Here is a 17,611-nt window from a genome sequence, read left to right on the forward strand (position 1 = left end):
CTCTTCAAGGAAAACAACTGTGACAGTATTTGTTGCCAACAATAAAATTTGAGCTTTCCAGCAAAACTTAGAATTTTGAAAGACTTGTATTTGCCGCTGAACTTAAAGATGTAAAGACTTTTCTGATGAAACTGATGATAAAATTAATAGTTGTGACTTTTTATTGTGGTACAATGAAAGTAAAGATTGGTTACAAAATAGGAAAATCCAGCTGGCTATAAAACTAAACAATAGAAATTTTTGAAAAAATGTGAATCATTCTCACTAAATGGTTTGTAATACAGGTTTTTGTGGCATAAAAGATGCTATTTATTTTAGCATACAGTGGCTTATTTTAAATGCATTAAATGTTTAATCTTTATTTTCTTTGTTTTAATTTCTAATATCAATAGATGTGATCCTTATAAATAAAAGCTTTTTTGGGATCTTAGTAATTTTCATAAAAGTTCTGAGACCAAAAATGTAAGAACTACTGCCCTAAAGTTTTATTCAGATGTCAATTAAACATCTTTAAATTCACCCATATTTTTAGTCATATAGGTTTATATTTTTATTGCTGTAATTTTCTTAATGCTTTTCAGACATACAATTGAAAGTTATAATAATTGATGGTAGATAATTTTGAGGATTTTTCTAAGGATATGTTTGTCACATTATAGAAAAGAAAATTAACCTAATACAGTAAAGGTCAAACATGACAGATTTACAAATAGAATATTCATGTTTTGGCCTATTAAAAAATTTAGTGTTTTAAAATTCCACCACTGTAAATGTGTTGCTCCTTTTTTCAGAATGCTGCCTTACGGTTGTCTCTCAATTGGTGACTGCGTGGGACTTATTGAGGTGGTGAGAAATTCTCACACTATCATGCAGATTCAGTGCAAAGGGGGCCTGAAAGGTGCACTGCAGTTCAATAGCCACACACTGCATCAGTGGCTCAAAGACAAGAACAAAGGAGAAATGTGAGTTTGTTAGTCTTTCTTCCTATAACTTGGCTAGATGAATCAAATGGCAGTTGAATACATTCCTCTAGTTAAACTAGAAAAAGTAATTGTACTCACTTTGGAAAAAAAATATGCTCAACTTTTGAAATGTTTGTGGTTATTTAAATGATCAGAATTGCTTAAATTTGATAAAATTCTGTACATTCAACTTATATATATAAAATGTTCTTATAGCTAATTTTTAAAAAAAAATTTACATTCAAACTTTTACTTTTAATTCATCAGTAAAATGATTAGATTTCTTTGCAGTACTGAAGATGGAACCCAGAACCTTCCCAATGAGTTACTTCTCAGCCCGTTTTTATTTTTTTATTTTGAAATAAGGTCTTTCTAAGTCACTAATTTGCCCAGGCTGGGCTTGAACTTAAGATCCTCCTACCGCAGCCTCCCAGAGTGCTGGGATTACAGGTGTGCACCCAACTGAAAAAAAAAATTAATTTTAATGATCGAAGTATTTTTCCACTATAAAAATTGTGGTTTGATCAAGGAATATCTAGAAATTTCCTTAGAAACCCTTAAAAACTTAAGAATCTCAGAATTCCTCAGATATTTGGACATAATTACTTCCTTCCCTGTTGTAATTATTTTCATTGTTTTAATAGAAACTTCAACCATCTTTTCCCAGTTTGGCCTAGATTACTGTATTTGCACACTACTGATGAGGTGTTCATTTCTTCACTGTAGATATGATGCAGCCATTGACCTCTTTACACGTTCATGTGCTGGATATTGCGTGGCTACCTTCATTTTGGGAATTGGAGACCGTCACAATAGTAACATCATGGTTAAAGATGATGGACAAGTAATGGCTTTTTCTTTTTAAAATGTTTTGGTGTTCTTAAATTTATTAATTCAAAGTGTTTTATGTCTGCATGTATCAAGCTATAATATAATTTCTTATTTTTAAAAGCTATTTCATATAGATTTTGGACACTTTTTGGATCACAAGAAGAAAAAATTTGGTTATAAACGAGAACGTGTCCCATTTGTTTTGACACAAGATTTCTTAATAGTGATAAGTAAAGGGGCCCAAGAATGTACAAAGACGAGAGAATTTGAAAGGTAAGCTCAAGAAAACAAAATACAAAATAAAGAATTTTTGCTGTAATGTCAGAAACAATTGATATTTTTCAAGTAGTTTAAAATAATAGATGTTATTTAGCAAAAACTGAATGTTTTAGTGTTTTTATTTTTAATTATTTTAAGGAAAATGGAAATAAAAACTAATTATTCAGTTAATAATTGAGGCCTACAAAGTAGTTCTTAAACTTAATAACACATGAAAAAGTTTTTTATTTACTGCTCTTTAGATGATTAGACTCTGCCTTCTGTATTTTGGCAAATATACAGTGCTTAAAACAACATTTTTTAGTCATTTAACTTAAAGAAAGGAAACCAACTGTAATTACCATGCTTATTCATAATTTTTCTTACTACATTACAATACATCGTGAATCTTAGACCTTGAAGTATTTTTATAAAATTCTGTTCTATCTTACAACTCAGTCTTCTGACTGTAGCTGAAGCCCTAAAGGCTTATATGGACCAAGCCATATAAAATTCCTGATGTGTCAGGCATGTGCTTGTGAGAAAGCAATAAACAAAAGTTTTTTAATGGAGCTTGCATTCGGGAGAAGTAAAGGAAATAGAGAAGTGTTGGCCAGGGAAATGGGGAGAGTAGTGCTACTTTTTTATAGCTTTGTTCAAGTAAGCCTCTCTATTATGTGACATTCAAGCAGAGACCTGAAGGTGTCAGTGCCATTTGCTCCATACTGACCAAACTGTTCTTGCTACTTGTAGGTTTCAGGAGATGTGTTACAAGGCATATCTAGCTATTCGGCAGCATGCCAATCTCTTCATAAACCTTTTCTCAATGATGCTTGGCTCTGGAATGCCAGAACTACAATCTTTTGATGACATTGCATATATTCGAAAGACCCTAGCCTTAGATAAAACTGAGCAAGAGGCTTTGGAATATTTCATGAAACAAATGAATGATGCACATCATGGTGGCTGGACAACAAAAATGGATTGGATCTTCCATACAATTAAGCAGCATGCATTGAACTGAAATGAGAAGTGAGAAACTGAAAGCTCAATATCTGGATTCTTCACTGCACTGTTAATAACTGACAGCAGGCAAAGACTGATTGCATAGGAATTGCACAATCCACGAGCAGCATTAGAACTTACAGCAAGAAACAGAAATAAAATACTACATAATTTAAATAATGTAAACGCAAACAGGGTTTGACAGCACTAAACTAGTTCATTTCAAAGTTAAGCTTTAGAATAATGCGCAATTTCATGTTATGCCTTAAGTCCAAAAAAAGGTAAACTTTGAAGATTGTTTGTATCTTTTTTTAAAAAACAAAACAAAACAAAAACCCCCAAAACATATAGAAATGATGGAAAAGAAAACAGAATGATGTTCTGTATGTCCTGCAAATGTTCTGTTTTGAAATGTGGATACAACGAGGCTGTTACTGCATTAGGTCCAAGTAAACTGGAGTTTATGTTAAATTACATAAGATTGGAAAAGAATGAAAACTTTTTATTTTCCCATTGCTGTTCAATTTATAGTTTGAAGTGGGTTTTTTGACTCCTTGTTTAATGAAGAAAAATGCTTGGGGTGGAAGGGACTCTTGAGATTTCACCAGAGACTTTTTCTTTTTAATAAATCAAATCTTTTGATTATTTGGGGTCTTATCTGCAGATTTTAGAAGGAGTCACAAATGAGACCTGTTATAACATGGTGTTTTGTTGGATTTTTTTTGTTGTTGGTTTGTTGCTATTATTGTTTTCTGACAGTATTGACAAGATCTGACTCTTATTTCCTAGGGAAATTCTGGGCTCCCACAAACTAAAATAATCATCTTAGAAAAAAGAATGAGCAGGAATAGTTCTTGTTCCAGAATTGTACAGTATTCACCATAAGTTGATTTTTTTCTCCTTTTGCATTTGAATTGAATACATTTTTTCATGCATGTTTTCCAGAAAATAGGAGTGTTAATGTTATTAAAAAGATTATTTTTTTTATTAAAAGCTATTTATATTATAGAAACTATCATTAATATATATTCTTTATTTACATAATCTGTCCCATAGTCATGCATTGTTTTGCACCCCAAATTTTTTATTGTTTGTAGCAGCATGATTCGCTTTCCTCTTGGTCTAGAGATGAGGCTCAAGCACTATCCCATTTACTCCAGTACGCAGTGTATAACTACTTAAGGAAAGCAGATTGAACTTCATCCTCTTTCCTTTCCTTTCTATTTTCACATGATGCCCTCATCTTCCATCCTTTTTTAGTTGGAATGACTCAATCATGTGAAATTAGTTACCAAATTAACACAGTTTAGACTATCATCCTGACTGCTTAAACCCCTCTACTGAGATCTGCTCATGAATAGTACTTTATAATATTAGGGAATAGAAACCGTGAAGTTTTTACTTTTCAAAGCTATTTATCCATATTTCAAATTAAAAGTAGGACATGAAATCAATTGCAGATGATATCCCATTTCCTAAGTGGTCAGGTCTCATTCCAACTTCATTAAATCCCATTTGAGCACAGAACACATTCTCAAACATTTTGAAAAATATTCTTCCAAAATGTAGGAACTAATGCTAGTCATCATTCTAGGATCTGATATTTTATTCAGTTTTTTAAATGAATGACTAATGTTCTAGGAAATAGTTTTAGCAAATTCCCAGGTGCCACACCAAAACAAAAAAAGTGCAATAATTTACTGACAGTTTCTAGATTAGGCATATTATTGGAGAACAACTTTATAAAGAGTGCACATTGTATAATCTAGTAAAACAGCATCACTTTAAAATATTCATCTACAAAATCAGATACCTATAGAAGTCTTAAATAGTGAACAAGGGACTCTAATGCAAATACTCTTAATATCTGGCTATTTTAGAACCCTTAAAGGGCATAATTAACGAAGATTTAGGTACTTCACTAAAGCATGTATATAATGCCAACATGAAAAATAAATTTGAAGATTAGGGGAACTTATTTCTGTAAATTGTCTGAAATATTTATGCAGAATTTAATCTGTTTTAAGTTGGAAAGCAGATAGATTCTGCAAATAGAGATTTCATTATTTAAACAACATTTTGTGTTATATAGATATATGCAGTTGATACATACTAACATCGCAGCCTTTTCTGTATCAGGGATTGATTATAAGAAAACTCAGTGAAATGGTACAAATCCAAAACTTTGATGGGGAAAACTGAAGAAGTAACAGAGAACTGTGTTTTACTCAAGTGCCAAGAAAGCCTTGAGCCTCCTTGCACAAAATCTGTTCAATTTTTGCATTTTTTTTTTCACATTAATGCAGGTAGTTGCCCACTTCCTATTTCCCAAGACCTCTTTGCCATTAAAACACACAAGCCACATAGCTTATTTCATTACATACATTTATTTTTAAGTTATTACAACCAAATTAATTCAATTTGAAGAAGTATAGATAAATTCTGTAAAGAATATAGATTAAGTGATCTAGGAAACAAAGGAGGACAGTTAATGTTCAGAAAGGCAAAGGCCAAAAGTGGAATGGAAAGCTACACAGGGTGACAGATCTGTTTCAGGTCTGTGATGATACAGCCGCTTCCAGGTACTTGAGTATCAGGGGTCAGTGCCACAGCTGACCATGTTTGTCATCAACCATGATGTAATTGACTGTTGGCTCCACAGTCTCATTACTTGAGAAATACTCCTTCAGTAATTAGTTTGGAGGGAAAAATCACATCTAAAGAAAAAAGCCTAGCTTTAAATACAGTGTAACAAGAAATAGTCAACTGTTTAAAAATCACACTTTTTAACATATGCTCAGCTATATGAAAACATTTATTTTGAGTATTTTTAGACTGCTGTTAATTTAAAATCTATTCATATTGTGGAATTTGGGTTTTTTTTAAAAAAAGATGTTTCTAATTGGATTTTTTAAAAGAAGAAAAATTGGGCTGCTATTTTATGATAGAACCTCAGCTTTTTCTGGTTTTTAGTGTCCTCTGTAAAACTTACTATCAGTAATTAACTTTGAGGTTTTCCCTTTATTCTACTTTATATTACAATCCCATTAGGAAATGGGAAACTGGTGAATATATAATGAATTGTAAAATATTTTAATGTGTAACTTTCAACTGTGAAACTATGACTTTGGTATTTTGATGAAAACAGCTGCTGATAAAGTATTTTGTATAAAGTGTAGTTCTTATTAATCAGGAAATGATGGTTTGATTAGATTGTGTATACCCTTGGATTTTATTTTAAATGGATTAATTTTCACATAGGTAAAACACAGTCCATCTGTGTTCTTTTTCCATCAAAAACTGACTGATTTGGCATTATTTTTTAAAATTGTGAAAAGGCTATCTCAAAGGCATGATGGAAATTTCATAGCACATAAACTTGGATTTGTTTCTTTACAGAATGATTTTGTAGATCCATTAACTCATATTTTGATCAATATCCCATGCTTGCCAACTCTTTTGAAATTTAATTTCTAGCAGTATATTCAAGCTACTATGTTAACCTTTTCTGGACATCATAAGTTCCTTTTCTGTGCCTACACAAACTATAGTCCTGGGCTGGACCCACACACTTGAAGTCCACCTTTAAAAATTATCTTGATGTCCAAGGGATCACTAAAATAATTAAGTTTAAAAACAATATATAGTGTTAATAGATGGTGGTGCTTCTATTTAAAGTCAACTTTCATACTTCACGTGTTTTGAGATTAAGGGAGTGTGAAGGGAGGGCACAGAACAGGGAGGAGTTGTTTGACTGAACCTGCATTCTTTATATCCATCCTCAGATGGTGGCATGTCTAAGAGAAAGCTGGAAGTTGTGAAAATATATTATGCATACCATGAAGGAATTAACTCTTCATCGAGGATAGGTTGTGAAGGCTGAACTATATAATTCAGTACTGACACACCTTCAAATAATAATTCTTGGTGAAAGGATAGTACAGCTGGGCTGTTTTTAAAAGTACAAACAGAACCATTTTAATGAATACATTAAAATTGTACATATATCTTATGTGTCATGGCCTGGGAAGATGGTTTTTTGTCATGAAAATTATTTCTACTCTCTAAAAAGACTATTAGGATTAACTCAAGATAAATGTGGTCCCAATATAATTGAATTGGTAGCTGTACCTCAGAAAGTTAGGAGAGAAAAAATAGATGAGTTACACTTCAATACTTCAGGCTCTTAACGTTACAGAAATTTTTCCGAGCACTGTATTTTGGATTTGCAAAGTCAGAGTTGGCATGTCTTATTTTTAATGGTGCTGGAGACATTAATAAAAATTTTTGGCTAAAATTTAATCATTGCTACAGCCCTTTGGAAAAGGCTGTAGTGTAGTGTGAGGACGTTCATGGTATTAGGTTCTCAAATTTGGCATTTAAAATCCATTTTGTTCTCTTCCTCTACTATTTTGTGTGTTTCTGCACACATCTCTATTTGTGCACACATTGCAAGCTCCAGTCAAGAGGAATTTTTTATAAAATGCGTAAACAAATACTAAGGTTCTAAAATTCAGAAGAGTTTAGAATTTATTAGGAATCTCCCAAGTTGGAATGTTAAGTCTTCAAATATACTTATTTATTTCATCCAAATATTCCACTTGATTAAGGTTTTGCACTTCCTTTTCATTAGTGGAGCACCATTCCTCTTCCTTAGTTTTAGGTGTGTTAATAGTCTAGCCACACTAGTTAGCAGAAAGTGGCAGGTGTGAGACATAGGGATATCTTCTGACTTGTAACTTTTACACAACTACATATAAGAGTTTTAGTGGGGAGGGGAAGTAAAACTAGTCCAGTGTATGTATGTATAGTATAGTTCAGTGTAACTGAATTTTCCCTGCCAAGAGAATCCATTCTTCATGTTGGTAAGTACAGAAAAAGGTTTTAAATACATTTTGTAAGCCAAGTAGAGTCTGTTAATCTGCAACCTTGCTTAATCTGTCACTTCAATAATTTTGTAGCAAAACCATGTACATTTTAAGGTATTCTTATTTTTATTGATCTTTCTAGGTTACCAAGGAAATAAAATCCCTTTGGTGTTTCACATTAAAATATCTTTAATACGACTAAACTCCTTAATTCTTGAATGAATTTCAAAGTGTGGTCATCACCTATTGATTTCATTTTTTTTAAAAGTTCCTTACCAGATTTAATTTATGTCCTAAGAGTGGTTGGAGAACTTGGTATTTATCAGATATCTAGAAATCTTTTTGGCTGGAACTCATATTTTATATGCAGCTAATGGTTTCAGTGTAAGTCTTCAGACTTAATTTAGTTAAATAAAATTCAAAAGAACATACCCTTTTGGAACCTAGCATCTTCATATCCTGGGAAATGTAATGCTACCCAAAGACTGCTGACACATCAATTGTTTACTTTAGAAGCTTCAACAGGGAGCTCGACCCACTCTTTTTTTTTAAGAACCATTAATTATAGCAAGTCTTTTTCTTTATATTCTGTTCATTCCATGAATTGAAGTCCTGTGGTACAATGCATTAGTTAGGAAAAAAATGTTTTCGATGTCCTCTTTATGATGGCCCAAAAAGTATTTGACACAGCAAGATGCATGTGTTACTATATTTAGAATATAGAATAATAGCACTAAATTTAACACCTCTTCCCAGTCTTGCTCTTCCTAGCCAGAAGTTTGGCCTGTGACTGCACTTATTGTTTGTTTGTGCTCATCAAAAACTGTCAATGTCTGCTTTTCTTTAACTTTGCAGTCTGTAACATCACGCTGTTTATTAAAAAAAAAAAAAAAAATTACCTTGACTTGTGTCCAAACAATCCTTAGTGTATTGTATAAGAAAAAGCTGTGATAATTCTATTTTGCCATGTCCCTTTGAGAAGCAAATTAGTATTGCCAATAATCAAAATTTAGCTGGATTTGAGTTCTTTTCATTAATGAGTAAGAATACTTACTTGAAAACCTAAAACAATTATGCCTTAAAAGCCAGTTTTCTGCCCTGATAAAGTGATGAATAGTAGAGAAATGTATGTTTAGATACTAACTTCCTTTAAGCATAAAGAAATATATATATAAATGTTTGTATATATGTGTATAAGTATATAGTCTTTTCAAGTCAGTTGAAGGCCAAAACCTAAAAATGAAGTTAGGCTAGAAGCAAACTAATTTTGCTTTGAGTTATCATTAAACATTGCTAAAGGTAAGTCTGGGACTTTCTTTGATCAGTAATGCACATCACCTTTGATATGTAGTACTTCTAAGCATTTAAGCGTATCATTGATTAAATTTTACTGATATGACAAATGATTTGAATTTTAAATTGACATTGTTCCCTAAGTATAATTTCTTTTCTAGGATGAACCAAGTAGCCACTATCTAAATGGAAAACTGAAAGTAATTGCAACATATACTTTAGCTTGCATTTGTTAGAAGAAAAATCATAGGGACTGCATATTGCTAAGATGTACGAAGAAACAATAAAATGTGCCCTTAATTTAAGAGAACTACAGAATCTCAACTTGCAGAATGATTTAAAATGTATGTGCATATATGTACTTTATTATAGGAAAATCTTTAGCATACAAAATAATTTACTACAACATTTAATCAGCAAATTCTGAGCCATAAATGTGTATCACATTTAGCCAAGAGAAAGGGGGAGTGAGCCGAGAGTCCACTCTTCCAGCACCCTACCACAGCCTCCCTGCCTACTAGTCTAAAGTTCCAAAGCTGACTACTGCAGCTCTGCACAAGATTTTTTTTTAGGTACTAGCATTTTTGAGCACTCTTCTAGATATCAGAAACTAATCTTTCATTTACCCCACCTTGTTTGTGCTTTAAAATAATGAAAGAATAGACTATCCCCACGGTATAGATAAGAGAGGTTTGGAGGTTAGCTGATTTGCCCAAGGGTGTATGTCTAAACACTTGTAATTATGGCCTGCAAATTAACACGAACTATTCTGAGATGTGTCCTTTGCACACCAGAAAGAGAGGGTGGAAGACTGAGATTGTTCATTACTGGTCAATACTGTTCTGCTTAATATTCAGTTTACTAATTTGTGGCTTAAAATCAGTTACTAAAAGACATTAAGCTGACTTAAAATCAAAGCTTATCATTTGATTACATGTAAACTGCTTCAAAAGTCATTGTTCAAATTTTTTTGGTTTTGTTTTTGTTTTAGTTTTTAGGTACTAGAGATTGAACCCAGGGCCTTCACACTGAGCTACATCCCTAGCCTACCTGCATGTATTTATTTATTCATTCACTCTTTTTGAGACAGGGTCTTGCTAAGTTGCCCAGGCTTGACTTGAACTTGTGATTCTCCTGTCTTAAGCTCCCAGAGTTCTGGGATATCAGACAGCTTTTTAGTGAAAATTTAAAGACAGATATACTGGAAAATGAGAACAAACTCTGTTCTAAACTCCTATTTTCAGCTTAGTTACTTTTTTTTTTTTTCTTAAGTTCTTTTATTGGTACATTTTAGGTATACAGTACGTTTACATTTATCATTGGGTGCTTGTACCTGTACATGATGTATCTTGGTTCTTATTTTTTTCCCCATTACCTGTGCGCCCTTCACCCCCTCCACCCTTCCCTATTTACATAGATTTCATTTTTTTTTTTTTCTTTTCTCATAGTTTTTCCTTTCAATCCTTTCCTTTCCCCTTCCCCTCCCTTCACCCCTTCATCTTTGGACCTTTTTTCCTATTTCAAATTATCAATTACTCATTTTAATCATTTTAACCCTTGTTTACACTATCAGTTTCTCACACTAGAAAAACTTCGGTATTTACACATGTGTCCTGTTTATTTCACTTAAGACTTGGGCCTCAATATGCATCCATTTAGCTATAAATGACTAGTTTTTCATTCTTTATGGCTGAGTAGTACTCCATTTTATAAAAAAACCCACATCTTTATCCAGTTTCCAGTTGATGGGCACTTGGGCTTCTTCCAAGCTTTAGCTATTACAAACTGCCGCTATGAACATGGGTGCATATATATCGCTGTGGTATGATTCTTTTAATTCTTTTGGAAAGATACCCAGCAGGGGAATAGCTGGGTCAAATGGGACCTGTAGTCCTAGTTCTTTGAGGTATCTCCATACTGATTTCCACAGTGGTTGCACCAGTCTGCACTCCTACCAGCAATGGAGAAGGGTTCCTTTCTCCCCACACCCCCACCAGCATTTGTTATTGGTTGATTTCTTGATAGCAGCCTTTCTTTCTGGGATGAGGTGGAATCTCAGTGTTGTTTTCATCTTCATCTCTTGAATGACCAGTGATGTTGAACATTTTTTCATATATTTATTTGCTGTTTTTATTTCTTTGAGAAATGTCTGTTCATTTCAGATGCCCATTTTTGAATTGAGTCTTTGAATTGGGGGGGGTCTGATTTTTTTCAATTCTTTATATATTCGAAATAGTAGTCCTTTGACGTACAGCTGCTAAAAATTTTTTCCCATATTGTATGTTGTCTGTTAGCTCTGTTGTTGGTTTCTTTTATAGTGCAGAAGCTTTTTAATAAGATGAGATCCCAGTTGTTGATTCTCTGTTCTAATTCCCGTGCTACTGAGGTTTTGTTCATGAAGTCTTTTCCTATGCCAATGTCTTCAAGAGTTCTACCTAACTTATCTTCCAGCAAATTTAGTGCTTCTGTCTTGATATTTAGCTCTCTAATCCACTTTTATCTTAGCTTAGTGCATGGTGGTAGGTATGGGTCTAGTTTTAATCTTTGGCAGGTTGAAATCCAGTTTTTCCAACACTATTTATTAAATAGGCTATCTTTCCTCCAATGATGGTGGTTGGCTCCTTTGTCAAAGATGAGGTGTCTGAGTATGTCTGGAGTTATTTCTGCATCTTCTAATCTATTCCACTGATCCTCAGGTCTGTTCTTTTGCCAGTACCATGCTGTTTTTATCGTAGTAGCTTTGTAGTATAGTTTCATGTTGGGGATTGTGATATCCCCAGCCATGTCTCTGTTGCTTAGAATTGTTTTAGTTATTCTAGGTCTCTTACTGTTCCAAATGAATTTTTGGATTGTTTTCTCTGGTTCTGTGAAGTATATTGTTGGAATTTCAATTGGCATTGCATTGAATCTATATAGTAGTTTTGGAAGTATGGTCATTTTTATTATATTGGTTCTTCCTACCCAGGAGCAAGGGATGTCTCCATTTTCTTGTATCCTCTTTGATCTCTTTTTAGAGTGCTGTAGTTTTCAGTATAGAGGTCTTTTGCTTCCTTTGTTAGATTGATTCCTAGATATTTCATTTTTTTGGATGCTATTGTAAAAGGAATTGTTTCCCTAATTTCTCTGTCAGTGAGTCTTATTTGTGTACAAGAAGGCTGTTGTTCTTTGAGTGTTGACCTTGTATCCAGCTACTCTATTGAATCTGTCAATTAAGTCTAGAAGTCTTTTGGCCAAGTTTTTTGGGTCTTCTATGTAAAGTATCATATCATCAGCAAATAATGACAGTTTAACTTCTTCCTTTCCTATCTTTATTCCTTTTATTTCTTTCTCTTTTCTAATTGCTGTGGCTAATGTTTCCAGAACCATATTGAACAGGAGTGGTGATAGTGGGTATCCTTGCCTTGTTCCTGATTTTAGCATGAAAGTTTTCAGTTTTTGACCATTTAGTATGATGTTGGCTGTTGGTTTTTCATAGATATCGGCTTAGTTATTCTGAAAAGCACATGTTGGGAGAGTCCTGTAACACTATCATTTAATAACCATGGTTGATTCATTAATTAGGCAACTGTTGACTGTCCACTGGACTTTTCTAAATTGGATTTTCTGAAGTACCCATTGAAGTCCAGTACAGCTTTTCCTTACTTCACATTTCTAGTCAATGCTTCTAATCTTACCAGAATGTGCAGTGAAGTGAGTGTATGAAAAGCATAATTAATGAGAAAAATGCTGTGGAAAGGAAAATTACATGGTACATTACAAGGCTAAGTGCAAACCACTAAATTTAGTGACTTTTCTAAGTAGCAGCATTCTTCTTTATCGTGAATGGTGAAGAAAGAGCAAACTAATAAAACAGTAGGCCCACATTTTCTTAAATGTTCTGATTGTTTCTATAGTGAATGAAGTGTTCTTCACTAAGGATTTTCATCATGAGAAATGTTTTTATGTGACATATATTGCCTAGAGTTAGCCTGATAGTTGAGTGCTCGGCAGATTAGATACCTTCATCATCATTGGTTTTCATACTGACAGGTTCCAACTAGAGCTGAAATTAGACCCAACAACTACCTTGAACTCATCTTGCCTGTGGGGTGGCCTATGGGAAGAGATTTGGAGTAGAAAAGATGTTGCATGAATTTGTACATACTTGTAGAATACAGAAGAAGGCTTTTTAAAATGTTTCTCACAGGGCCGGGGATTTAGCTCAGTGGTTCTGCCGCCTGCCTCACAAGCGCAAGGTCCCGAGTTCGATTCCCAGTACCAAAAAAAATGTTTCTCACATAAAAATATGATAATAACTACCCTTTATGTGGCTAGTTTGCAAGCAGGCACAATTAGATCTTCCACTGCAGAAATTACAGTGTCTAAGGCCAACATTTTAACTTGGCCATTATCTTAAGATTGCCCTGTTTCTTCCTTTCCTCTTTTCTGTACTGCACAGTTTGTATTGATGCTGTCCTATAGAGGGTACTTTGCCACCTACTTCATCTCTGACCATGATGCTATATTTTTCACAGAGAAGAGACAGGTGCTGTGTTAATCTCACCATACCAACAATCAGGGCACCACCTAGCAGAGTCAGTGAAGGCCAGAATAAGCAGTGGAAGATAACCATTGGATCATATTTTTTTATAAGAATGACATCTTCAGATTGGCTGTCTGGACTGTAGAAGCATGAGAAAGACATTCCATTTTTGTGATCGAAGAATTCCTTTATATCCAGAACACTGTTGAGTAAATCATTCCTATCTTGGTGGCACTTAGGTGTATAAAAGCACTAGGAATATGAAGGAGGAAAAGATGAGGATATTGTCACCAATATCAAGCATTTAACAGTTTTAATTCTAAAATAGCTTCAGCCTCAAGCTAGTAGAGAGAAATTTCAGTCTTGACCAAATATTATATAGCTTATGAGGAAGGTTGGCAGGAGGGCATAGAGTGAAATGGCCACTTCCTGGTCCTAAGCTAAAAGTATGAGGTTTATTACCATATCAGTTAAGCACTTTGGGTACAGTGTTAAAGGACTGTGGAAATGTCGGAGACTTCAAACATCATTGCATCCAAAACTAAACAAATCATACTGAAATTAGACACCAAAGTGCAGTGTCATCTAATCTAATACAATTTTTATAGTTTAAATCTTACTGACCAATTATATAACTTATAAAATCAAACTACAGTATTTAATAAGACAAAATTGCTTGACTGAAGGTAGACTGTTGAGTATATTTTTTAACATGTTTGATATGCTAGGGAGCGGGACACCAAATTGTGAAACTAGAATAATGCCCTTCCTTTCTATATACCCCCCCAAGAATGCTTTTACTTTTCTTTATCTTGATTTAAACATGATACAAACACTAAAAGAAAACTGATCCTTACAGGTGGCCCTGAGTTCTGACCCTGCTGAGTACAGTCTGCCATGGGAGAGTTGCAGTAAAACCTCCAATTACATGAATGTACATTACCTTGGAATTGAACTGGGCAGCCTCTTCATTATAATGTAGGAGAGCTTTCTGTCCTGAGTGGGTGAGGTTCACAAACACCTGAAGACATGGATACTTCCCCTGACCTTGGCAGTCCACGCCACAGGTGAAAGTATAGTCCAGCCAGTCGTCCATGATCTGTGTGTGGATGGTTGTGCAGTTTGATTCTTCTCTCTGTATGCTTCAGTGTGGAAAAATGCATATTCTTCAGCTACTAGGGAATTTAGTTCTGTAGTCCTAATGTGATAGCCAAGGCATTTTGTCTGATGTGGAACCATTAAGAGAAGTCACATAGTGATCAGGGAGTATGGAGGTCATGGGGATGGGGTACACAGCAGTAAATTGCCATGTCCAGTCCCAATTCTGATTCTATTGGCATATTTCTCACTATTCCAACCCTAAGATTCCCTCAGATACTTGGTATTCAAATTTTAGAATCATCTGAAAGAGTTTGTTAGGAAAACTTGTTAAATGTGATCCCAAAGCTTCACTTGCGGAGGAGATTCTGGCTCTGAGTATGAGTCGAGGCCCAAGAATCTATAATTAATTAATTAATTAAAGATGCAGATATTTGGAGAAACACACTAAGTGATGTTACCCTAATTACTGTATCACCAAGATTCACACTAAGAAATCTCATCACCTCATGTTTCTTATGGAGTAAATACAGCCTTCGGGAGTTCTAGTAACAAGGCCCAATTCCATCTACACACTCTACTTCCCAAAAGTCAAATGCAAGCAATTACATTTTTGCTACCGGTAAATTCCTTAAAGTCAAGAGCTATGTCCTGTTCATCTTTATGTTCCTCAAAACATAGGCACGACTTCATAAGTGTTGTACTAAATTAAACCTTACTGAGAAGCCGTTATTTGTATAAGTGGTAGACGAAGTTCTTGGCATGAAAACTTTGTGGTGGTGTTGAGAACAGACCTGTAGATTTGATATAATTACAGCCCAAGTCCAAAGATAAAGTAAATGAAGGTGAGAGGAAATCCTGAGATTGAATTTTTGAGACCAGCTGCTCATGTCCCTCACACTCCCATCTCAGTGGGTCTGTGTTTATTTCCTCTTGCCTTAAACAAGAAGTTTGATTAGCAATCTTTAAAGTCAATGCTTAAAAAACATTAAGTTCATACCCTACTGCCATTAAAATCATTGACCATAATTTTATTTATTAATATAATAAACTTGAGGCCTCTGTGCACTTTAACCTGACTTCAAGGCCTAGGACACAAAATTTGCTGGAGGTGGAGCTCGAGATGTGGTGCTGGGAGCAGGGTTGGAGTGCCATGATGTGAGGGTGTGAGAGGCTTCACACATGGGGGACCTTGGACCACAGGAGCTAAGGTATACGGGTAGCGTCTATCATCTAGAAACAGGGGAAACACACTCTCCCCAGAAGCAGATTTCTCCTCTAGAAAGGAATGCTTCTAGAAAATTCCCTGGGATCCTGATAGTGGCACTGTGTACTGCAGAACATGGTGACCTCTACATTTTTCCCTAACACTGGGAACTGAGGAATGGATGAATCTGAAAAATAACAAAACTAGGCATGATTGGCACATCCCTGTAATCCCAGCACTTGGGAGGCTGAGGCAGGAAGATCATCATGAGTTTTAGGCCAGCCTGGGCTACATAGTTCATAGCCAGCCTGGACTACATGGTGAGACCCTGTCTCAAAAATGAATAAATAAGTAAATGAAAAATAACAAAAAGTAGGCCACTTGCTTCCTTTTTGTGACCCCTTTCCCTGGGAAATTGACATCTCAAAAGGAGAATTTGTGACCTAAATGGATATTTAATTTGTGGATTATGTGTTGAGATGTATGCGATTATGAGATTAGAGGGCAGGGAGTGAAGGAATATCTGCCACTTAGCACTTCATTCTCCATCTCCAGCTGCTTCTCATCATGGCCAGAGGAACAGGCAATTGAATCTCCCTGACCTAGACCGCTGTCAGGAGAGCCAGCACTGGAGAAACCAAAGTGGGCCTTCACCAGCATGCCTCAGTGGGATCGACTGGGGGCTCTGAATCTTGTGTCCCTGTTTCTTACCTGAGCATAAAAGGCTTCAGGATGGTTGTCCCAAGCAAGAAGAACATTAGGACTGAGAAACCCATCATTGCAAACCCCAGCAGCATGGCTCTGTCCTCTCCAGCGCTGGACAGCAACTTCTGGTATATGTCTGGTGGTTCTCCATTGCTGTAGTCTCTGTGTCTCTTCTTCCCAGGGATAGAAAAGGCTGTCCTGGGGCAAGAGAGTGGGAGATGCCACAATGGGCTCATAAAGAAGTGGCAACATAGCTGCGTGTGGTGCTACATGCCTGTAATCCCGTCCTTTTGGGAGGCTGGAGGAAAAAGAGCCAACTTCAAACCCAGCCTAGATAACTTAGCAAGACACTGTATCAAAATAAAAAATGAAAGGCTGGGCATGTAGCTCAATGTGAAAGCCCTGGGTTCATTCCCCAGTACCCACAAAAAAATAAAAGTAGCAACATTCAGCAACATGAGGAATAGAGGAGGAATCTCGTTTGCTGCCATCCTGAAGGTGATGAACAAGTTCAATGCAACACATCAAGATCCCACCTGCAGAACCTGGAGAAAAGTCCATCTAAGATAAAATGATGTGTTCTCAATTATTTTAAAAAGATACTGTAACAAGACTAAGGAATTTTGCCTAGTGGAAGTCTTTAGAAATCTGTTTAATCAAAAACCAGAAGGAAATACCTATAAGTAGCTTTAATTTCTTTTATGTAAGTAAGTATTAAAAACTGATCAAAATACTTTCTACATTGTCCTATGAATTCCATCTGGAAAGAATGAAAAAAGTCCCATTTGGGGTGAGCACATCCTGACCTGGGAAGGTCGGTCTTGTTCTTCCACACCCACTGGCCAGGCCTCGTGTCTACTGT

General features: G+C 35.2%; 3 protein-coding genes across 18 annotated transcripts in view; 1 reads left to right on the top strand and 2 right to left on the bottom strand.

Moving 5' to 3' along the window:
• Pik3ca (phosphatidylinositol-4,5-bisphosphate 3-kinase catalytic subunit alpha) overlaps positions 1-7,819 on the top strand; it is a 74,657-nt gene extending 66,838 nt beyond the window's left edge. For all 5 annotated transcript variants that reach the window (XM_021254485.2, XM_087186549.1, XM_087186550.1 and 2 more), the window contains 4 exons: positions 792-962; positions 1,689-1,806; positions 1,915-2,066; positions 2,805-7,819. In XM_021254485.2, coding sequence (XP_021110144.1) covers positions 792-962; positions 1,689-1,806; positions 1,915-2,066; positions 2,805-3,075 — 712 coding nt within the window. In that variant the 3' untranslated portion in view covers positions 3,076-7,819. The remainder of the gene's footprint in view (positions 1-791; positions 963-1,688; positions 1,807-1,914; positions 2,067-2,804) is intronic.
• Positions 7,820-9,566: 1,747 nt separating this feature from the next.
• Positions 9,567-17,001, bottom strand: Kcnmb3 (potassium calcium-activated channel subfamily M regulatory beta subunit 3). The gene is given in 4 exon segments (XM_004834621.4): positions 9,567-13,991; positions 14,683-14,881; positions 16,756-16,950; positions 16,952-17,001. Coding segments are annotated over 4 exon segments (831 nt in total). The 3' UTR covers positions 9,567-13,604.
• LOC147825355 (uncharacterized) overlaps positions 16,775-17,611 on the bottom strand; it is an 88,233-nt gene continuing 87,396 nt past the window's right edge. For 8 of the 12 annotated variants that reach the window (XR_015440975.1, XR_015440976.1, XR_015440983.1 and 5 more), the window contains one exon: positions 16,811-16,942. The gene's annotated coding sequence lies outside the window, so the exon portion shown is untranslated. Of the gene's footprint in view, positions 16,948-17,611 lie in introns of all 12 variants that reach the window. The other 4 variants (XR_015440966.1, XR_015440968.1, XR_015440972.1 and 1 more) reach the window with 4 other exon arrangements.

Source organism: Heterocephalus glaber, unplaced genomic scaffold (assembly GCF_053883595.1).
Source record: "Heterocephalus glaber isolate CG9 unplaced genomic scaffold, H.glaber_assembly_v1.0 deba00001504, whole genome shotgun sequence".
Lineage (NCBI taxonomy): Eukaryota > Metazoa > Chordata > Mammalia > Rodentia > Bathyergidae > Heterocephalus > Heterocephalus glaber.